Source organism: Panthera pardus, unplaced genomic scaffold (assembly GCF_024362965.1).
Source record: "Panthera pardus isolate Hobbes unplaced genomic scaffold, ASM2436296v1 HiC_scaffold_16, whole genome shotgun sequence".
NCBI classification, from domain to species: Eukaryota; Metazoa; Chordata; class Mammalia; order Carnivora; family Felidae; genus Panthera; species Panthera pardus.
The window spans coordinates 120,309,794-120,333,723 of record NW_026526721.1 but is presented as its reverse complement, the minus strand read 5'-3'; the positions used below and the strand labels follow the sequence as shown (position 1 = coordinate 120,333,723).

Sequence of the window (23,930 nt, the reverse complement as noted above, 5' to 3'; positions counted from 1 at the left end):
TAAATTTAATTCTCTCCCTGTTAACGTTTCAAATTCATGTTATTTCGTAGTAGATATAACATTTGAGTTATATAAGAAAAAAATGGAAACGTTAGTTTCAAAGGTAAATATATGAAAACAAAACATTCTCAAGCTATTTAAAAAATGTGTTTCTTCTTTAATATAATTAATTTTATAACAGAGGTAGAATGCTATCAGTAGCACTCTTTACTAGTCCATTAACTTAAAATAAATATGAAATTGATTTGAACTAAAATTTTTTTAAAACCTAAGTCAAATTATGTTTCCACTTACAAAGTCTGCCTGTGATTTGTAAGGGGCAGAAAGAAATGAGACTAAGCGCCTTACTTGAGTAGGAACAAAAAGTGATTGCGGGGAATGGTTCAGGCCTCCCAAATGCCCAGAGGAAATTGATGAATTTGAGCTATAGTGATTCACAGCTGGTTGTGGTTTCACAATGGCTGTCAACTTCTGATTTCCAGTTTCAGAGCGACTCCCATGAGAAAGATTCACCAAGGCACTTGTTGGCAGTCGATAACCTCTACCAGGTGAGCACCTAAAAGTAAACAGTTATTTCAGGGGGAAATAATACTAAATGTGTTAGGGAGCAGACAAATCAAATTATTTTTGGGTGGACAGTCAGTCCATAATCTGAATTAATAAACGTTACTCTTAAATTCAGCAGAGGAACCTGAAATCATAGAAAGATCTCAATTTATAAGAGGATACATTTCTGAAAAGTTTCTGAATAGACTACTCAGTGCTACCAAGTGGGGGACCAACTCTTCTACAGGTGTAGTGTGCAAGGGATGTGTGTATGTGTTAGTTTGCTCTCAGAAGGCTGGCAACAAAATATCTGAGTATAACTAAAAATTTATGAATTAAATGTCAAGCTTCTTTTAAAAACTGGGTTGTACAGTTTGGTTTATGAAAGACCAGGAGATACTCAAATGCGGCACTGTTCTCAGTGGACCTCTCCCTACACAGTAGGGTAAATGTTAACTTTGATCACATTTGTCTCCTGATCAATTGCTGAGTCTAGCCCTTTTTTATCCTCACCTTCCCATCTTAAAGTTATGGACCCAGGAAGGCTTAATAGACAAGTATTTGTGATTTCCTTCCTTCCTAGCCTTAACAAAAATATTAGATATTAAAATAAATCTTCTCTTGTCAAAAGTTCTTAACTCTATTATGCACTTTTTCTAAGAATATAATCCTCTTATATGAAGAGATGATGGAGTAGAATTATTTTATGACAGATCTTTATATGATTTGTAGAAAATATGTTCATGAGAACTATACTTAAAGATTCTGCATAATAGAAATGAATGTACAGGTAATCTTTTACATAGCTCTCTATCAGTAAAGAAATCCAGTGCCTCTACCTAGGAGTGAAAAAAAAGACACTGAGAAAAAAGTTAATCATCTTAAAAATGTATCTTCTAAGTTACTGGGCTAAGGTTACTGGTGATCAAACATTTTCATGAAAAATAAAATCAGATATGAGATCCAGACTCTGCTGCTGCATTTGAAGATTGTAGACAGTTAAAGTCCTTCAGTAACAGGCACATTTGAGTTGTAAAACAACAGTAATAGCATTCTGAGGGTTACTTGGAAAAGGACTGACAATAGTGATTTTATGCAAATAAGCTAAACAAGGGGTGCCTGGGTGGCTCATTTGGTTAAGTGTTCAACTCTAGATCTTGGCTCAGATCTCAGGGTCATGAGTTCAAGCCCTGTCTTGGGCTCCATGCTGGGTGTGGAGCCTACTTTTAAAAAGAAAAGAGACTAAACCAGAGTAATCAATTTTTTATTTAATTAGTCACTAATCAAAATAGAGGAGAAAAAGAAACTAAGCTAAATTCAGTTTAGCTTTCCAGCTAGTTTCTAGAAGGGAGACAGGAAACTGGAAAGGACTTCATTTAATCCTCACAAGAATCTAGTGAAGTATGTATCTTCATTATAAATGAGGAAATTGAGGGTCAGAATGCTTTTAACTACCTACTCAAGGTAACTCAAAGAATAAGTGAGAGAACCCATTCCATGTACCTTTCATTCTATCATAATCCTTTTTCCTGTACATTTTCTATCAGTGCTTCCCCCAAATAAATAAAACTCACCCATATTAATTTAAACAAAAAATCCAATTCTCTTCCTTTAAACCTGCTAACCTCCAGTTATCTTTTCTCTCCTTCATGGTCAAACTTCTCAAGGGTCAGCTCAATTTCCTGCCTCCTCAAACCACCTGAGTCTGGCTTCAGCATCCACAATTACACTAAAATGCAAATCTGATCATGTCACAGCTTTGATTTTGATGACTTCACATTGCTTTAAGGATGAAGATCAAGATACCAAAATCTTAACATGTCCTCAAAGTTGGCTTACAAGTTCCTGCAGTGTGGTTCTTGCTTTTCTCTTTTACTCTAATCTTGTTAAAGTTCAGACACACTTGCGTTTTTTTTTTTTGAATGACTGAATAGGTCCTTTGTTGTATGTTGTTATTTCTTCTTCATGACCACTTACCATTCTTCTTCCCTCTTCCTCCAGTTAGCTATTATTCATTCTTTAAGTCTCATCTTAAATACTTGTCAAGAAGGCTTTCTAGGATTCTCAGGACAAGTTATACTCTTATAGAAACCTGAACTTTTCCTTCCCAGCACTTCTCACATTTTAACTAAATAACTAATGTTATAATCAGTTACACAATTATCTCCTCCACTAAAATGAAAGCTCTGTGAAAGTAGAAAGCATGTCTGTCTTACTCATTGCTACCTTCCCTGGTAGCAAGTATGATGTCTTGCATATAAGAGGAATTCAAAACGCGGACAAATAAGTAAAGTCACTGGTCACATGTTCATATTCACAAAGTATAATTATCATCAGGAAATACAAACCTTATTGTTAAGCCTCCGGGAAATTCTTCATCAAATAATACTTCAAATAGTACATCAGCTTCTCTGTTAGCTGTGAAAAAAAATAGATTTAAAAATCATATAATGAAAAATCAGCTTATAAGTTTTTGAACTGTGAGAAACATTAATTACAATTATCAAAAAGTAGTGCAGGGGAATACACAAATGAAAAAATACAGATTACTTTACCGGTATTAATTTAAAGCAAAATAATATTCTAAATTATACGCTTTGGGAAGATTAATTATGTTTTTCTCTCTGCTTTTGTCTATGTTTGAAATTATTCATAATAAGGGGAGGGGCCAACATGGCAGAGAAGTAGGGGGATCTGAAGTTCCCTCCTCTCTCAAACAGAGCAAGGTTGAAGCTAAAGGACTTTGAACTCCAAGAGTCTGGGAGGCAAAGAGACAGTAGCTTCCAGGAAACCACCAGGACAACCTGATGGGCCAGAGGTGTGTGACTGCGAACTGGGAGAGATAAATTGAACGGAGGGGAGGGATCCCCTTCTGCAGAGAGACAAAGGACAAGAAAGAGAGGCTGGGGAAGCATAGGACTGTATCTGGACAAGAGAAAAACCATGGACCTGGACAGAGAAAGGGCCAATCTCTAATTGAGGGGCTTTCTCTGGACTGGGCTGGCTGCCTGGATCACGCACCTGGGCAGGAGGGGAGTCAGCCCCAGGTTCGGTGGCTAGGTCAGGGGCACAGTCCACAGTGGGAGAAAGTGATCCTCTCCCTGGAGTGCTGTGGGACAGGACAAAGCCTGCCTGCCTCCGCCAGTCAGAGAGTGGCACTCCGCCAGTACCGGGGCACATGGAGCAGGAGTTTGAATCCCAGGCAAGCGCCAGGGCACAGGAGTCGGCCGGGCAGGACAAACCGCCTTGGTTGCACCCATGGCACAGTGAGGACGGCTTAAACAGAATGGTTTGGGACACCTGGTCTGTGGAGGAGAGACTGGGGCGTTGTCATTTTTCTCCCCATTACCAACAAGGTGGGGCTTCAGGCATCGGCCGTAGGGCCCACAGTGGAGATGTGACCTGCCTAAACCAAACCACACTCCTCTGCACCTGGTAACTGCATATCTGCTGGAGCGGGATTGACGCTGACAGACAGCACCAGACAGCCCCTCCTCCAGACCAGTGCTCTTGCACTGCCTGGTTTAATTCTCAGACAATTCTTATTTATAGATATGTTCTTCCTTCCTTTTCTCCTTCTTATCTCTTCCCTCCTCTAGTCTGGTTACTCTGGTTATTGGTGTGTTTAAGCAGACATATTTAATCCATTCTCTTGATACATGTTCCACACCTCCTTTATTCTCTTCTCTCTCTCTCTGAATTAAGCCATATAGTTTCTGTCTGGACAATTTTATTTTCTTTTTCCCCCATTTCCTCCTTTATTTTCCTTTCTCTCTCTCTCTCTGGATTAAGCTGTATAGTTTCTCTGGTCAACTTTTATTTTTTCTTTTTCCCCACCCCTGTCATTTCTTTGTATGGGATAAGGCCTCTTCTATCAGCACCGCTTCCATCATGTTGTTTACTTGTAGCTGGTGTTTCTGGCTTTTTGTTTTTGGGTTTTTTGTTTATTTGTGTGCTTGTCTGTTTTTGTTTTCTGTTTGTTTTTGTTTGTTTTCCTTTCCAGGGCTACTTTAACGAATAAATCAAAGCACACCTGGTGGAGGGTTCAAAACATCACTACGGACAGGGAGATAAAGTAACCAAAGTCACAACAACAGAGAGCAAGTAACACTCTCCAAAAAAACATCTTCTACAGGGCCAGGCCCTGGACAATGTATGACCCCTCTTTAATATGGTAGTGTTTGCAGGTGCAGGACACATAACAAGCTTTTAAAACACACACATAAAGGACAAAAAACTAGCCAAAATGACAAAATGGAAAAATTCTCAAAAGAAATTCCAGGAAGAAATGACAGCTAAAGAATTTCTCAAAACAGATATAAACAATATATGTGAACAAGAATTTAGAATAATAGTCATAAGATTAATTGCTGGACTTGAAAAAAGCATAGAAGACAGGAGAGAATCTATTGCTACAGAGATCAAGGAACTGAAAAATAGTCATGATAAATTAAAAAATGTTGTAAATGAGGTGCAAAATAAACTACAGGAGGTGACAGTGAGAAATGATGAGGCAGAGGGGAGAATAGGTCAAATAGAAGATAAAATTATGGAAAAAGATGAAGCTGAGAAAGAGAGATAAAAAAATTCTGGATCATGAAGGGAGAATTAGAGAACTAAGTGATTCAATGAAATAGAACAATATCTATATCATAGGAGTTCCAGAAGAAGAAGAGACAAAGGGGCCAAAGGTGTGCTTGAACAAATCATAGCTGAGAACTTCCCCAATCTGGGGAAGGAAACAGACATTGAAATCCAGGAGGCACAGAGAACTCCCTTTAGATGTAACTTGAATTGATCTTCTGCACAACATATCACAGTGAAACTGGCAAAATACAAAGACAAAGAGAGAATTCTGAAAGCAGCTAGGGATAAATGGGCCTTAACTTACAAGGGTAGACATAAAGGTAGTAGCAGACCTATCTACTGAAACTTGGCAGGCCAGAAAGGAGTGGCAGGAAATTTTCAATGTGATGAATAGGAAAAACATGCAGCCAAGAATCCTCTATCCAGCAAGCCTGTCACTCAGAATAGAAGAGATAAAGGTTTTCCCAAACAAAAACTGAAGGAATTCATCACCACTAAACCAGCACTACAAGAGATCCTAAGGGGGACTCTGTGAGTATTGCAAAGACCACCAAGGACCAGAGCCATCACTACAAGCACAAAACCTACAGACAACACAAGACTCTAAACCTGTATCTTTTAATAATAACACTGAATGTAAATGGACTAAATGCTCCAATCAAAAGACACAGGGTATCAGAATGGATAAAAAAAATAAGACCCAACTATTTGCTGTCTACAAGAGATCCATTTTAGACCTGAGGACACCTTCAGGTTGAAAGTGAGGGGATGGAGAACCATCTATCATGCTACTGGAAGTCAAAAGAAAGCTGGAGTAGCCATACTTATATCAGACAAACTAGATTTTATTTTATTTTATTTTTTCAATATATGAAATTTATTGTCAAATTGGTTTCCATACAACACCCAGTGCTCATCCCAAAAGGTGCCCTCCTCAATACCCATCATCCACCCTCCCCTCCCTCCCACCCTCCATCAACACTCAGTTTGTTCTCAGTTTTTAAGAGTCTCTTATGCTTTGGCTCTCTCCCACTCTAACCTCTTTTTTTTTTTTTTTCTTCCCCTCCCTCATGGGTTTCTGTTAAGTTTCTCAGGATCCACATAAGAGTGAAAACATATGGTATCTGTCTTTCTCTGTATGGCTTATTTCACTTAACATCACACTCTCCAGTTCCATCCACGTTGCTACAAAGGGCCATATTTCGTTCTTTCTCATTGCCATGTAGTACTCCATTGTGTATATAAACCACAATTTCTTTATCCATTCATCAGCTGATGGACATTTAGGCTCTTTCCACAATTTGGCTATTGTTGAGAGTGCTGCTATAAACATTGGGGTACAAGTGCCCCTATGCATCAGTACTCCTGTATCCCTTGGGTAAATTCCTAGCAGTGCTATTGCTGGGTCATAGTGTAGGTCTATTTTTAATTTTCTGAGGAACAGACAAACTAGATTTTAAACTAAAGACTGTAACAAGAGATGAAGAAGGGCATTATATAATAATTAAGGGGTCTATCCATAAAGAAGAGCTAACAATTATAAATATTTATGCACCAAATTTGGAATCACCCAAATATATAAAAAAATTAATCATAAACATAAGCAATCTTATTGATAAAAATGTGGTAATTACAGGGGACTTTAATACTCCATTTACAACAATGGATAGATCATCTAGACAGAAAATCAATAAAGAAACAATGGCTCTGAATGATATACTGGACCAGATGGACTTGACAGATATACTTAGAACTTTTCATCCTAAAGCAGCAGAATATACATTCTTCTCAAGTGCACAAGGAATATTCTCCAAGATAGATCACATACTGGGTCACAAAACAACCCTCAACAAATACAAAAGAACTGAGATCATACCATGCATACTTTCAGATGACAATGCTATGAAACTTGAAATCAACCACAGGAAAAAGTTTGGAAAACCTCCAAATGCATGAAAGTTAAAGAACATCCTACTAAAGGATGAATGGGTCAACCAGGCAATTAAAGAAGACATTTGAAAATATATGTAAACAAATGAAAATGACAATACAACACTTCAAACCCTTTGGGATGCAGCAAAGGTAGTCCTAAGGGGAAAATACACTGCAATCCAAGCCTACCTCAAGAAACAAGAAAAATCCCAAATACAAAATCTAACAGCACACCTAAAGGAACTAGAAGCAGAACAATAAAGAAATCCCAAACCCAGCAGAAGAGAAAGAATAAAGATCAGAGCAGAAATAAATAATATAGAATCCAAAAAAAAAACACAAAAAAAACAAAACAAAAAAAACCCACAGTAGAAAAGATCAATGAAGAGTTATTTTTTTTGAAAAAATAAACAAAATTGATAAACCCCTAGCCAGACTTCTCAAAAAGAGAGATGACCCAAATAGATAAAATCATGAATGAAAATGGATTTATCACTACCAACCCCTCAGAAACACAAGCAATGATCAGAGAATACTATGAAAAATTATATGCCAACAAACTGGACAACCTGGAAGAAATGGACAAATTCCTAGACACCCACACACTACCAAAACTCAAACGGGAAGAAATAGAAAATTTGAACAGACCCATAACTAGTGAAGAAATTGAATCAGTTATCAAAAATCTCCCATCGGGGGCACCTGGGTGACTCACTCAGTTAAGCTTCTCACTTCAGCTCAGGTCATGATCTCACGGCTTGTGAGTTTGAGCCCCACCCTGGGCTTTGTGCTGACAGCTCGGAGCATGGAGCCTGCTTCCAATCTGTGTCTCCCTTTTTCTCTGCCCCTCTCCTGACCATGCTCTGTCTCTTTCTCTCAAATATAAATAAATGTTAAAACAAAAAAATTAATTAAAAACAAAACAAAACAAAACAAAACAAAACATCTCCCAACAAATAAAGAGTCCTGGACCAGATGGCTTCCCTGAGGAATTCTACCAGACATTTAAAGCAGAGATAATACCTATCTTTCTCAAGCTATTCCAAAAAATAGAAATGGAAGGAAAACTTATGGACTCATTCTATGAAGCCCACATTACCTTGATTCCTAAACCTGAGAGAGATCCCACAAAAAAAGGAGAACTACAGGCCAATATCCCTGATGAACATGGATGCAAAAATTCTCAACAAGATACTAGCAAACTGAATTCAACAACATATAAAAAGAATTCTTCATCATGATCAAGTGGGATTCATTCTTGGGCTGCAGGGCTGGTTCAATATTTGCAAATCAATCAATGTGATACATCACATTAATAAAAGAAAGGATAAGAACCATATAATCCTGTCAACAGATGTAGAAAAACCATTTGACAAAATACAACAACGTTTAATAAAAACCCTCAAGAAATTCGGGATAGAACGAACATACTTAAACATCATAAAAGCCATATATGAAAAGCCAGCAGCTAATATCATCCTCAATGGGGAAAAACTGAGAGCTTTCCTGCTGAAATCAGGAACACGACAGGGATGTCCACTCTCACCACTGTTGTTTAACATAGTATTGAAAACCCTAGCACCAGCAATCAGACAACAAAATAGAATAAAAGGCCATCAAAATTGGCAAAGAAGAAGTCAAACTTTCACTTTTCGCAGACAACATGGAAAACCCGAAAGACTGACTAAAAGACTTCCAGAACTGATACATGAATTCAGCAAAGTCGCAGGGTACAAAATCAATGTACAGAAATCGGTTGCATTTTTATACACCAATAATGAAGCAACACAAAGAGAAATAAACTGATCCCATTTACAATCGCACCAAGAACCATAAGATACCTGGGAATAAACCTAACCAAAGATGTAAAAGACCTGTATGCTGAAAACTATAGAAAGCTTATGAAGGAAATTGAAGAAGACACAAAAAAATGGAAAAGCATTCCATGTTCATGGATTGATAGAATAAATATTGTCAAAATGTCAATACTACCCAAAGCAATCTACACATTCAATGCAATATCAATCAAAATTGCACCAGCATTCTTCTCAAAGCTAGAACAAACAATCCTTAAATTTGTATGGAACCACAAAAGACCCTGAATAGCCAAAGTAATATTGAAGAAGAAAACCAAAGTGGGAGGCATCGCAATCCCAGACTTTAGCCTCTACTACAAAGCTGTAGTCATCAAGACAGTATGGTATTGGCACAAAAACAGACACATAGAACAATAAAATAGAATAGAGAACCCAGAAATGGACTTACAAATGTATGGCCAACTGATCTTTCACAAAGCAGCAAAGAGTATCTAATGGAAAAAAAGACAGTATCTTCAGCAAATGGTGCTGGAAAAACTGGACAGTGACATTTAGAAGAATGAAACTGGACCACTTTCTTACACTATACACAAAGATAAATTCAAAATGGATGAAAGACCTAAATGTGAGACATGAAACCATCCAAATCCTAGAGGAGAAAGCAGGCAACGACCTCTTTGACCTTGGCTGCAGCAACTTCTTACTAGACATGTCTCTGGAGGCAAGGGAAACAAAAGCAAAAATGAACTATTGGGGCCTTTGGAGTTTGCAGTTTTGGAAGGCCTTGCAGTAAGACAGATAAAAGATGACAAACATCTGAAAACATCGTAGTTTATTTAATAAAAGGAAGAGAATGGAGAGAACAGAAATATTATTAGATAGAGTTGGCAGGGGTCTGTGACCTGCGTAGATAAAAAGGACGGAGACACCAAAGATGACTCCAAGGTTCTGGCTGAGATGACTTGGTCGATTATGGATGTCATAACTGAGATATGAGACACATGAGAAAGATTGCAATAAATTTAGATAGGAACAGAGAAGAATACATTTGGCAGAGAGGCTGATGAGATATATCTGGCAAGATTAAATTTATCCAAAATGCCAAGGTAAAGTGAAATAATTGGCTATAATAACGTTTTGAACTCTAAGCCCAAATTAATAATACAGTCACATTACTTGAGAATTGATTAACCCTCCCACTCCCCTCCATCTCCCTCTTTTTTTCTCTCCACCCTTCCCCTACTCCTTTCCACTTTATTGGTTCTGTTTCTCTGGAAAACCCTAACATAATATCTGATAATATCCTAGCCTGTGGTAGGAGTGGAGGGATGTCTGTATTTTTTATTAAAAAGGACTAGGCAAAAATGAACTATTGGGGCCTTTGGAGTTTGCAGTTTTGAAGGTCTGGCAGTAAGACAGATCCTTTACTGCCCAGCCAAAACCAAGTCTGCAGAGCTCATCCAGTGTCCAACATCCAGCTGTACCCTTTAACCTGACCCTTTTACTTGAAATCTAAACTCACCAAAGTGAGGCTCAACGAGAGGCAGGAGTTTCTCCTCTGAAGGCTTAAAGCTCACCTTCTAGGTTCCCATTCCCCATCTGAGGGAGGGGCCATTTCTCAGAAGATTATTAAGATTGTAAAAGATATGAGGATTGTTCACTCCCTCTAGTAAAGATGACTATGGAGATGAGGTCTCAGCTGAGGACAGTAATGACAAATACTCCCCTTTTTATTCCATGTCCATGGCAGACATAGTTAAAAATCAATGACAAAGCTCTTTCCCACTCAGCATAGATACAGTTTTAAAATCCTTCTCAAGACAAAATCCCAAGCAGTCACTATTACGGATAGGAGTGGTCAGAAGAAAGGAAACTTCTACATAATCAGGGTCCCAAGACAACTTGACTAGAAAACAATCCAATAAGCTCAGTATTTGAACAGCTGATGCATGGGGTTGAGCAGATAGCAGCAGGGGCTTGTTGTTTCATCACACCCATCTGACCCTTACCATTCCTCGCCCAAACAATCACACCAAGGTTGAGTGCCTGAGACAAGAAAGGACAGTGCTGCCAACACCCTGACCCCTTGGCACCTGATATATTGCTTCATGCTACTTTGACTTTTTTTGGAATCTATGCTGCAAAGCAGCTCATGCCAGGCATCCCTCTGAGGCACATTTAGATCCTTAGTTGCTTCTTCCTTTTTCCCTCCATTTTCTCATATTTTTCTTTTTAATAAAAAATACACAACATAAAATTTACCATCTTAATGATTTTTAAGTGTGCAATACAGTTAACTATGTACATTATTGCTCTCTGCTTAGATACAAGACACTTAATTTGTGTTTTACTTTACAATACAGATGCAGTTGAAGACACACCAAGTACTGAGATATTACCCCCTTTAATTCCTATGATGGTGCCCCGAAGGCCAACTGGAACTGAAAAGTTCTCTCTCACATTTACCACACGGTCAAAAAGACGAAATTCTGCATCTCGATCAGGAATGACTCCATGTTGCTGTTCTAAAGGCTGAAGAGAAGAAAGCTTTAATTATTATTAACTCTAATTTGAAATAGTTTTTCTATTACTATAACAAAAACATTGTGTTCTTTCTACACTTTCAAAGTAAAAACAACTTTGAATTCTTTGATAGGAAACTTACTCTGTACAGCAAATGGGGCTTCACTGTCACTCGTACCTTCTTATTATTCTTTCTTTGCTGAAGAAAAAAAATGTTTAAATATTTAAAAACATAAAATTATAAAATTGTTATTTGACTTTATATTAAAAATATAAAATTATTATTCATTTGGACATGATTATATTTAAAAAGCCAAATGAGTAAAAGAATATTTGGAAGTTCTTCAGATGCAGCAAGGAGGAATAATACATACTTAAAAATTTTTTTTAATTAAATTTTTGTTGAAGTATAAGACACAGAAAAATGCAAAGTTGTATGCATACAGCCTGTGAATTTTTATGAGCTTATCTATGTATAACCATACTGAGTTCAAGAGAGAACATTAGTAAGCACAACATAAGAACTCCTGTATTCCCTCCCAGTTAAACTACCATTCCCCAAAATAATCTTGTTTCTAACACAAAAGATTAGATTTATCTTTTGGAACTTTATGTAAATGTTATCCTACTCAAATACTTTTTTACTCTAAAAAGAATTATACCTGATGGCCAATGAAGATTTATATTAAAGGAAAAAAAGGTATGAAGTACTGATCTATGACATTACTGTGGGTTTTCTGGCTACTTATTAAAATTAAGGTGGCATTCATTTAACAAAGTCCTTGCTTTTGGAATCTTTCATGACATTGGCTTTGATGTTTGAATTTTTTGATCATCTGACAAATGCCTGAAGAAGACTTTTGTCCCATCTTTACTCCTTGTTAATTTTGTGAACTCACACTCAAATTAAGCATCAGCTTCCTTTTACTGTAAGATAGAAATATTATTACCTGTTCTATCATAGTTTATATCCATTGCAATCCATAACTACCATTCACATTAAATATTTTTTAAATGAATTCTCATCTACTAAGAAAAATGGCAGCAGTTTACTTATACGGCAGCCCCTATCTTTAGAACATAGTTTATGGAAATAAGCACAAAAGGCATAAAACAGCTCCAAGCTAGAGGCCATACAGTAGAGTTCATGTATTTATATATTGTAAAATGCTCAAGCCTTTAAATGGAGCCTGTTATCTTTTATTACAAAGATATTTGATTTATTCTTTCAAATGAATCTTTACTGAGTTCCATTTACATGCCATGTATTAATCTGGGTGCTAAGGATAAAACTGTGACCTATTCCTTTAGTCTACTTAGAGAGACATACAAGAAATAAAATAAGGAAAATATATAGTATGTTTGATGGTAGAAAGCACAGAGAAAAATAAAGCAGGTAAAGGGGATCAGTAGTGTGTAGAGAGGTCACGATTTTAAACAGAATGAATAGGGGCGCCTGGGTGGCTCAGTCAGTTAAGTGTCTGACTTCGGCTCAGGTCATGACCTCATGGTTTAGTTCATGAATTGGAGCCCTGAGTCAGGCTCTGTGCTGACAGTTCACAGCCTGGAGCCTGTTTTGGATTCTGTGTCTCCCTCTATCTCTCTCTGCCCCTTCCCTGCTCATGCTCTCTCAAAAATAACTAACATTAAAAACAAACAAACTAGAATGAATAATGAAGGCAGTACAGACAAGATGTCTATGCTTCCAGACCACAGCACACTAAGACTAATAGGGTACAAGTTATGCCCACTGACAACAGCAAAAGGAGAAAAAAATAAATTTATTTATTTAAGGTGTGGTGTTTTTTTTGTTTTTTGTTTTTTTGAGAGAGAGAGAGAGAGAGAGAGAGAGAGATTGAGAGCATGAGCGGGGGGAGGGGCAGAGAGAGAGAGGGAAAGAGAATCCCAAGCAGGCTTCACACTGTCAGTGCAGAGCCTGATGTGGGGCTTGATCTCACAAACTGTGAGATTATGACCTGAGCTGAAGTCAGGCGCTTAAATGACTGAGCCACCCAAGTGCCCCCAAAATAAAAGAAATTTAAAGTAATTTAAAAAAGCAGACACCAATCCTGGGCCTAGAGTACTGCATGTGAAAAAAAAACAACACTCTAAGCACTCTAAACACTCTAATACCTCTAAGCACTGATTAGAGGACATGGCAATCAAACCTGATTCATCAGGCAAATTTTAAACAGGAATTTTCACAATAGGCTCCAACCACAGCTGCTAAATGAAAAGTTCTGGGGTCTGGCTACTCAAAATGTGATTACTTGGGAACTCGTCAGAAATGCAGAATCTCAAGCCTCATCATAGAACTAGTGAAACAGAATCTGTGTTTTAACAAATCCTCCAGTGACTCATTTGCACACTAAAGTATGAGAAGTATTGCTGTAGGGGTGGAATCCAGAATACACTTGTTAAAAAGATCCTTTAGTAATTTTGATAATTAGCTGAGTTTGGGAACCACTGCCCAATAAGAAAACTACTGATAATTCTAATGAAGATCCTACATTACAAAGAAAAAGTTTAATTATGTTCAGAATGTTCTATTTATTTTTTTAGCTTTTTTCTCCTTTTCTCTATTATCCTAATAACATTATAACACTAAAAAGAAAAAAAAGCCACTCCTTGACAGCACCTCCTTAACACATTAACTGGTTTTAAAAAAATTCCTGTCTTAAACTATATGCACACACATCTAAAAAGTGTTGCAACCAAACAATAGACTATAAATTTGTATATACATCTTTTGTTTGTAAAGTAAGGGGAAAATGTGTAAAGCATTTTAGAAAGTTCTGCATCCAAATGGATTAAAATAAAATTTGGGGGCTTAAAGTAATTAACCTTTACTAAGTAGAAAACTCATTTCAAATACAATGCTGTGCAAATATATTTTATCTTAGGATGAAAGATAATTTTTTAAAAATACAGGTTAAAAAAGAAATGCAGGTTTCTATCCTTAGATATCTGAGTGTGAATGACCTTTCAAAAACTCAAACTCGTGGCTTTAAGCCTTATATTTTCTTCGTAAAGAGAAAAAGTGTCATCCAGTAGTCATTTTCTAGACTGTCTTCACAGCTCTTGAGTATGTGATAAAAGAATTCAAATAATAATAGCCAAGCATCATTTAGGCATTAAAAACAGGCAATATTAGAAGGAGTTTACATGTCCTAACTTAGTTAATCCTTTTGACGACCCTATGAAGTAGGTACTATTTTATTCTCATTTTACCAATGAGGTAGTAGAGGCATGGAAAGGTTAAGTATCTTGTCTCAGGTTGTAAGTATTGAAAGAGGAATGGGGGAAGATGGTTTCAGAGCCCATTTCTAAACTTACTCTGCTATCAAGAGTAATTTGTTAGCAAAACAACATCATTTTAATAAAAAGGCAAATGTGTGGAAAATAAAATCAAAAGTTAAAAAAAAGGAATATAATCAGACATAAATTAGAATCACTGAGTTCACGTTTTATTTGGTTGAAACACAAATGAATTATTTGTAGAATGATATACAGTCCATTTAATTTCAAATCTCATCAATCATCTTGGTTACTAAAAATTAGTACCTTGCACTTTTCGACTTCTTCCTCAATTTTCTCAACAATAGCTGCATCCAGAATTTGTAAATCACAAGAAGAACGAGACAGAGTACTGACAGGATGTCCCTTTAGCCAAGTAATAATTTCTTGAACTTTCTCGGCACTACATTAAAAACAATAATTTTTTCACATTGATTAAAACTTTCTGAGGGTTTATACAAAGAGCCTAATATAAATTTTCCGAAGGCCGTGAATTATAAAAGACATCAAATACATAATTAATGATCACTAAAATTAATTGGGATTATAAATCTAATATAAACATGGTCATATTACTTCTCAGTAATTAAAAAAAAAACACAAAATTTGGGGCACCTGCCTGGCTCAGTTAGGAGAGCATGCAACTCTTAATCTCAGGGTCGTGAGTTCCAACCCCATGTTGGGTGTGGAGACTACTTACATAAATAAAACTTAAAGTGAAGTAAAATAAAATAAAATTATCACAAAATTAATTTAAAAGTACTTTACTGATATAAGGGATAAAAAAATTATATGAAGATCTTAAAACAAACAAAAATATATCTATAAATATAAAATCCTTCCCACAAAAGTAATAAAATTCTTGATCAACTAGCTGCTGTACATTTCACTGGAACCACTAAGTTGAACTATGAGGCAATAAATAACCACAAATTTTGCTTACCCATTCTCATTTTCTCCAGGCCAAATATCATCTTCATAGAACACATCCTCTTGGCTGTTTTTGGCTATATAACTAAATAGTTCTGGAGCTCTAGCCAAACAAACAAAAATACTACTTAAAATATATATATGGCTAACTCCACATAAACTTCCTATTATTTGATTTTGGATCTTAAGGAGACATATAAAATACACTGAGAGTTGATTATTACACAGATTATTAATAAAGAATAGAGACTAAATGATTTAGTAAATGATTTAGTAAATGAAGACTAAATGATTACTAAACTGTAATAAACTTTAGTTACTTATAAACTTTAATTACTGACTCTAACTGTTCTTAGATCCTAATGACAGGTGATAAGTGGACAAAACAAAAATCTACAGGTTCATTTTCTAATTTTCATAACAAAACTGAAGCATCCCATAATAAGAAAATTAAAATACATTAAAAGTTTCTTGATATTCCTCAAAACTTCATTGCTTCCTGAATATTGCAGGACTTTTAAATACATAGCAGATTGAATACATGTGCTTAATTTTTGCTCACTGCCCAACCTATTACAAGAGTAAAGTATAAAAAAGGACATAGACCCAGAAAGGCATGAAAAAGGGAAGTGGAGAGTCTGATAGCATATATGAATTGTTAACAAAATTTTAGAAACTGGAAACTGGATGGGTAAGTATCAACTGGTCTGAAACATAGGGAAAGCTGTACCCTAACCCCCAGTGTGAGAAGTCAAAAAGCTAGATGATTTAAACTGTGCAAGTCTGCAAAAGCTCAGGAATTATGTGCTCTAGGTACATTTTTATTTATTTATTTATTTTTTTACATTTATTTATTTTTGAGAAACAGAGTGAGACAAAGCATGAGCGGGGGAGGGGCAGAGAGAGAGAAGGAGACATAGAATCTGAAGCAGGCTCCAGGCTCTGAGCAAGCGGTCAGCACAGAGCCTGATGCGGGGCTTGAACCCATTAACTGTGAGATCATAACTTGAGCCGAAGTCACACGCTCAACCAAATGAGCCACCCAGGCGCCCCTCTAGGTACATTTTAATGGTGCAGTATGGGAGGGTTGAAGTTAAGTAAGCTTTTAGGTGAATATTTTGTATAATAAGCAGCTAGATGATTATGTGATTACTCACCTTCACCCCAGCACAAGACCTGTCTGTAGTTTATCTTTTAGAGAGGCTGAACAGGGGATGCTCTAGCTTTAGATATGCAAGGCACAAGGAGATGGATGGGTAGATGGGGGATGAGGAGATGAGGAGATGAGGAGATGAGAGGGCATTAATGGGAGTGTAACTACTATACAATGTGTTGCTAGGAAGCAGGCTAGGAAGTGTAACTTCTTTAAGAAGCAGACCCTGAGACTGGACATAAGCATGCAGAAAGTTTATCAGAGAGCTCTTGTGGAATCAACACAAGTAGAAGGGAAAGGAAAAAAGGAATGAAGCATCACTGGGTACAGGGAAAAGTTAGGCTGTGATCCATTGTTAAAAAACTTCTTGGTCAGTCCTACAGAGATGTCAAACTAGGATGGCCCTTAAGGATTGTCCTAAACTGGGGCAATGAGGTTGGCTGGGTCTTTACACCTCCTTGTAGATCAGGTGTTGGATCTGTGGGTGTTGTGGGAAGGGGATGTAACTTCAGGTTGAGGCAGTTCTCTTCTGCAAGGCAATTCCTGAAGAGAGCTCACAACTGAGAGCTGGCAGACAGCAGCATTCCAGCTGCCAAATAAATAGGTCCTTTAGTCTTAAAGGGAGGTTTGGAGAGTATATCATAGTATCTACTACATAATAAGATCCTTTTTCCCTGCTTAATTTCCAAAACACTGGAAGTCAGTTTTGTTCCTCACATCTGTCCTCCAAAGAAAAGGCTGGAAGACACTTCTCTAGGAAAACTAGCCAACCCAAGAGAAAAGACACACATATAGGTAGTGATATTTGGAGGTCCTCTGCAGAAATAGCAACGTCCCACCTGAGAAGGCCCACCAAAGCACATTACATTTTCAATCAGCTTTTTGGTGCCTCACTCTTAAATATGATTAGACACCAAAGAACCACTGGACAAGTTAAAAAAAAAAAAGAGCAATTCAGAGAAAACAAAATACAGAGAATAGAAGAAGAAAAACTAAAACTACCATCTTCAGAGAAATAAAACATTTCATTCATTATAAGAACAAGATACTATAAAAAAGGAATGTCAGAGAATTAAGGATGAACTTTTAGAAACTAAAAATAAATCAAATAGAAATAAAAATGATATGATAAAGTTGAAGAAAATCTCCCACAGAGTAGAAGTATAGCAATAAAGAAAATGGGTGAGAAGAGATAAAAAAATTAAGAGGATTAATCCAGAAGTCTATCATCTAACAGAAGTCTCAGAAAGAATAGAAAAAATGGAAAGGAGGCAATTATCAAATAAATATTAGAAATTTTCTCAGAATGGAAGGGCATCGGTTTCAAGTCTGAAAGGACTGAACAGCGAAAAGAAAGAAGATACATACCAAGGCACACTTCATCACATTAGAGAAGGTTTTTTCCACGTTGACTTACTTATTTTGAGACAGAGAGAGAGAGCACGTGTACATGTGGGGGAGGGGGAGAGAGAGAAGGAGAGAGAATCCCAAGGAGGCTCCACGTTGACAGTGCAGACTCTGATGCAGGGTTCAAACTCATGAACTGTGAGATCATGACCTGAGCTGAAATCAAGAGTCAGGGGCTCAACTGACTGAGCCCATCAGGTGCCCCAACACATCATCACATTATTAAAACAGCACTGGTAAAGGGAAGATGCAAAAAAGATTTCAGAAACTGAAAATAGATCACACACAAAGATTCAGAATCAGAATGGCACAGGACTTCTCACCAGCAAAGGAAACAAGAGCTTTTCAAATTCTGAGGGAAAATAATCTCTCAACTAGGATTCTACACCCAGGCCAGCTATTAATCAAGCCTTCTCAGGGAAGAATAAAGACATTTTCAGACATGCAAGCTTTCTCAGGAAGCTACTGGAGTAAGTGCTCCATCAAAATGGAGACAAACCAGAAAAAAGTAAGATATGAAAGCCAGGAAATAAAGGAATCCTACATAGAAGAATGGTGAGGGAAATTCCTAGAATGGCAGTAAAGAGAAAGTCTAGAACAAGAGCTGTGTGATAGCCCTAGAAAGCAATTAGTTTACGTTGAGGCAGGAAGACAGAAGGTTTTAGGAGGAAGTCTACAAAAAGAAAATGGAACCAAGAGATCTCCTGATCTGTCTGACCATATCAAGTTTTCCAATTATGACACACAGTTTAGGGCCGAATTAGTTATAAGAACACAGACAATAAGCAAATGATTAAACAAGATGTGGAAATCAAAAATGTGTACAAGGGAATGCAACCATAAAACTCTACAAGGTCCAGCTGTGACCATTTACATCACCTTAATCAGGTAAACCATAAATACAGATTTATTAAACTATAATGAAAGGGGAAATAAATATACATGTGTGTAGGGAGGTCAGGAAATAGAAAGGGGAGGTAGTAAAAGAGAGCTAAAGTTTCATCTTTCATGGCAGGAACTCAAGGCATATGTTAAGTTGAAAATCATGAAAAGTAGGGTATATACAATGCTTTAAAGAAATACAGAAGTGAACAGAAGAAATAATTACATTTTCAGATGGCAATATGAGATTGAATTGTGTTCCCTCCCCCAAAAAGATTCCAGTACCACTCCTACTACCTTCAGAATGTGACTTCATTTGAAAACAGGGTTTTTATAGAGGTTATAAAATAAAAATGAGGTCTTTAGGGTGGGCTCCAATCCAACATGACCATGTCTTTATGAAAACGGGAATATGGTCACAGAGACAGACGTGCACAGAGGAAAGATGGCGTGAAGACGTACTGGGAAAACACATGTGAAGATGGAGGACGGGAGTAACGCATCTACAAGTTAAGATCAAATGTGTGAGGCCACAAGAAGCTAGCAGAGAGGCACTGAATGGTTCCTTTCCTAGCATCTTCAGAGGAAGCACGGCCCTACCAAACACCTTGATTTTGGACTTCTGGTCTTCAGAAATGTGAGACAATAAATTTCTGTTGTTTTAAGCCACCTAGTTTGTGGTACTTAGTTACGGCAGCCCTAGTAAACTAGTAAGAGGATCCTAAATACAAGGTTAGAAACTGGTGGAACAATGGAAAGAACATTCAATTAGGAATCAGAAGTAAAGGTATTTCCTCCAAATCTTTGTGACTGAGTAATTCAAGTAACCTTGGTATACAGTTTTGTCATTTTTATCATGAGGAGCTGAGATTTACTGATTTCTTAGACCATTTCAGCATAAAATTCTATAATTTTAGGACAGTAATCTATTATCCAGCTGGAGTTTTAAGACTCAGGAAAATCTAATGCGTGAAGAGCTGTTTTGTTCACCCATACCAATCTTCTTATTACTAACACAAACATACAAAGTAGTGAATTATTTATGATAGCAAATTGAGGAAAATTTTAATTAAAAGGAGGCCAAGGGGTGCCTTGCTGGCTCAGTTGGTGGACTATACAACTCCTGATTTTGGTGTTGTAGGTTTCAGGCCCACATTGGGTGTAGAGATTACTTAAAAAAAAAAAAATCTTTAAAAATAGAAAAATAAAAATAAAAGGAGGCCAATTATCATCATTCTTTTTCATTTTAAATAAATAAGTACAGTATTTTTTAGCTAAGAGCTATGGTGCTCCATGATATAAAATTAGGTTTACATGTAATACATGTCCCATCATAACAAAGGAAATATTTTTAGTCTAAAATTAATACCAGAAAGGCAAAATAGTTATGACATTCCCACATCTTTGGATGCCTAATAGGACCTTATTAGGCACTTACCTCTCTAAGTACTCTGCAAGAAGTTGTTCTGCTGCAGATGAATACATCCATTCACTTCCAACTTTCTTAGTGTATCCAGGTACCTCCTCATTTTTTTTGTTGAATTTGAGATTCAAACCCACATTTGCTTTATGGTCTCCATGAGGGCTGAATGTAAACCACACATACACACACACACACACACACACACACACACACACACACACACACACACACGCACATTTTAAATTTTGTTCAAAGAATACAACGTTTAGCTTTCAATTCTTAGAAATACTTAGTTTTGATTGTTCTTCTATAGTTTTCATGGTTATTTCCAAAGCAGTAATTGAAAAACTAGAGGAAAGGCTTCAAAACCCAAGGTAACAAAGCATATAAATAGATTATGTAATTAGAGAAGAGAATGAAATAAGAAAATGCAGGGAAATATATTATTGAGATTCACACACACCTTCTGATACCTTTTTTCAAGGTTCAATTTGTTAGCTGCTAAAAATAAGAACTGTCTTTCCAAACACCTACAACATGTGCCATTTAGATGAAAGATCACCATCAGAGGAATTTATGCATAATTTTTAAAGAAAATTCAGAGCAATTAATAAAAGAAAATAAATACTAACATAACCAGTTTATCTTTATCATTTAGTTTTTTTCTGCCACTTTAAGTAAATTTCTCTAACATAAACTTACTTTCTCCTAGATCCTCTTCCAATAAAAATACTTCCTGTAAACCTTGAAACAAGGTATCCACTCACTCCAAGACGACTGGCCAACACATATCCTGGGTTGTACTTTATAGAATATTTCTTTAAATATAAAAACAAAAAGGTCAATTATGGAAACACAAAGCATCAAATGTTATTTCTTTACCTTAAAAATCTGGAGATAATCAAGACATCACTAACCATTGGAATGTGGCAATATAAGGATTCTCAAAAGTAAGTGATCCATTTCCCTTTTTTTTTTTTGAAAGGATCTGTAGGCAGAATTTTTCTGCTCCTCTCTCTCCTTAAAGGACAGAATTCCCAAGGATGAATGAAAGGGGGAGGAAATATACAATTTGTGAAACTGTCTCAAGAAATAAACTCTACTGTAAATAGACTCTACTGCAAATTCTGTAGGCAGGAACTATTTCTTAAACATTAATTTTCATATTCCAATTAGGGCCTAGTAAAATACCTGGGACATAATGAAGCCTTGATGATTATTACACTGAATTAAAACATGAGTATGTCATCAAAAGTGTTGCTACTGAGCAAATTTAAAATATCCTTCATATATGGACATAAGTGATATTCACTTCCTCTAATACTTACTATCATATAAAAGTAAGAAGTATGTATAGATTTATAGCTAATACAGTCAATGAAATGTAACCTTAATTTGTGCACTTAAGAAACTATAAAGATTATCAAATTTAAAAAAAAGTATTAGATCATATACTTTTTAACCAGGAAGCAATTACAAATCTAGTTCCTAAGCTACCATTTAATCCTAACATACATAATAATAACACATATTTTATGTGGATTTCACATTCTATATTTATATGAATTTTATTCACATTTTATATGTCTATAATAGTCCCCAAATGGATACATTTTTTAGTTGCATGAAATATATAAATTATTAAAATATGTTAATATGCTGGTAAAGAACACAATATAGTTTCTCCATCAAGTGCATTATTAGGTTTAGAAATAATACAGATGAATCAAGTATGCTTTCTAAAATAGACAGGAAGAGTTAAGGTAGTAGTTCTCTATCACAGGTAATATCACTTAATTTTTCTAATAAGTATTTGGAAATATATAGGGGCATTCAGTTATAGTAATTGGCACAGGCTACTAGCACTTACTGTCTAAGGGTCAAAAATGTCAACTGTGCTGTCATATACAGGAGTCCTATTTTACACATGGTTGTCTCATCTAAAATACCAATAGTAGTCCTTTTGAGAAATATTCAGTTATGGTACAATTAACATTGATGAAGATCATCACAAATATTCTAGAAAATGTAAAATAAAAAGCAAAGGGGGGCCTGGGTGGCTCAGTTGGTTAAGCATCTGACTCTTGGTTCGGCTCAGGTCATGATCTCACAGTTCGTGGGATTGAGCCCCACACTGGACTCTGTGCTGACAGTGTGGAGCCTGCTTGGGATTCTCTCTCTGCCTCTCCCTCTGACCCTTCCCTGCTTTTTCTCGCTCTCTCTCTCAAAATAAACAAACATTAAAATTTTAAAAAAGGAGAGAACATTGGAGTAGAGAAGAAGAAGGCTTGAGTAAAAGTTGAAAAAGGTATGTAAAGAGAAAGAGAGCACAGTGGATAGAGAAGGCATGCCTAGCAACACTGTATACTAGAAGTGGACAGGCTCATTCATATCTAGAAAAAGCTAGGGATGGAGGAAAATAGATGTTCTTCTACTAACTCCCAGAATAGAGACCTCCAGCATTTTTATCAAATGGGCCACTCTCCTGGTTTCCTGACTGTGCTTTCTGAATTCTTTCTCCAAAACAGACTTATTTGCCTTCCGTAATGTTTTCTCAAGTGTATGCTGATGCCCAATGCCTTGAATTCATTTTATAGGATATAAAGCTTTAGAATTTACTATTAGAGAAAAATAAAAGTGTAAGTAGCAATAGCTGACTGTGAATTAATTTCAGTTAAGTTAATTATCCAATGAATCAATAAGAATATATATGACAGATATCAGGATCCTCCTCCCATTGTAGCAGGGAAAACTAAAAGGAGCCCAGTGAACATCTATGGAGAAAAAGGTCCTGAAAAAAGGGCTGTGAATTTAAATGCAGTTTCCCCAATTTTCTCTTGTGACTGCAGTAAGGCCATTTGTCACTTGTAACTAAAAAATGTAGGCTTTGATTAATTATGAAAAGTTAAAAAAAAATCTAAGTCTATTCCCAAAGGGTATGGTAAAAAATGTGCCCCTTCTAAGCTTGAACACGATAACCCCTAATAACTGTTATAGATCAATAATGGGATGTCAGTGATTCCCCCCCCCAAAGATTTGCATGAAGTTCGAGCATACATTCCACACTTATTTTTAAATAATCCTAGATGCAACTGTGAGGGAATTTAATCACTATTAAATAAAATATTTATAATACATTCAAAGAAGGTGGTAAAAAATATGCTTCTAACACTTTCAAAGTTCATCAGTTCTAAATTAAACAATATGGACTATAGTACTCACATGCTGGTTCTGTATTAAAGCATCAAGATTGGGTTCACATGGAATGCTGAAAACCACACGAATCCTACCTTCTGTAATCACATCTCCCGAATCCTGAACCTTGGAGGAAAAAAAAATCACAATATGTTTTATAGTCTCTTTCACTATATTTTATGTACTTACTTTTCTACTTATTTGAAGGGTTTATTATTTCTGAAATACAGTAAAACAG

At 36.3% G+C, this 23,930-nt stretch overlaps 1 protein-coding gene across 3 annotated transcripts in view; it reads right to left on the bottom strand.

The window, feature by feature from the left end:
- XRN1 (5'-3' exoribonuclease 1) overlaps nt 1-23,930 on the bottom strand; it is a 121,054-nt gene that overhangs the window by 27,903 nt on the left and 69,221 nt on the right. For all 3 annotated transcript variants that reach the window (XM_019438497.2, XM_019438503.2, XM_019438509.2), the window contains 9 exons: nt 23,720-23,818; nt 21,200-21,315; nt 20,513-20,659; nt 15,646-15,735; nt 14,970-15,105; nt 11,548-11,604; nt 11,282-11,414; nt 2,895-2,964; nt 349-556 (listed from right to left, as the gene is read on the bottom strand). In XM_019438497.2, the coding sequence (XP_019294042.2) occupies nt 349-556; nt 2,895-2,964; nt 11,282-11,414; nt 11,548-11,604; nt 14,970-15,105; nt 15,646-15,735; nt 20,513-20,659; nt 21,200-21,315; nt 23,720-23,818 (1,056 nt within the window). The remainder of the gene's footprint in view (nt 1-348; nt 557-2,894; nt 2,965-11,281; nt 11,415-11,547; nt 11,605-14,969; nt 15,106-15,645; nt 15,736-20,512; nt 20,660-21,199; nt 21,316-23,719; nt 23,819-23,930) is intronic.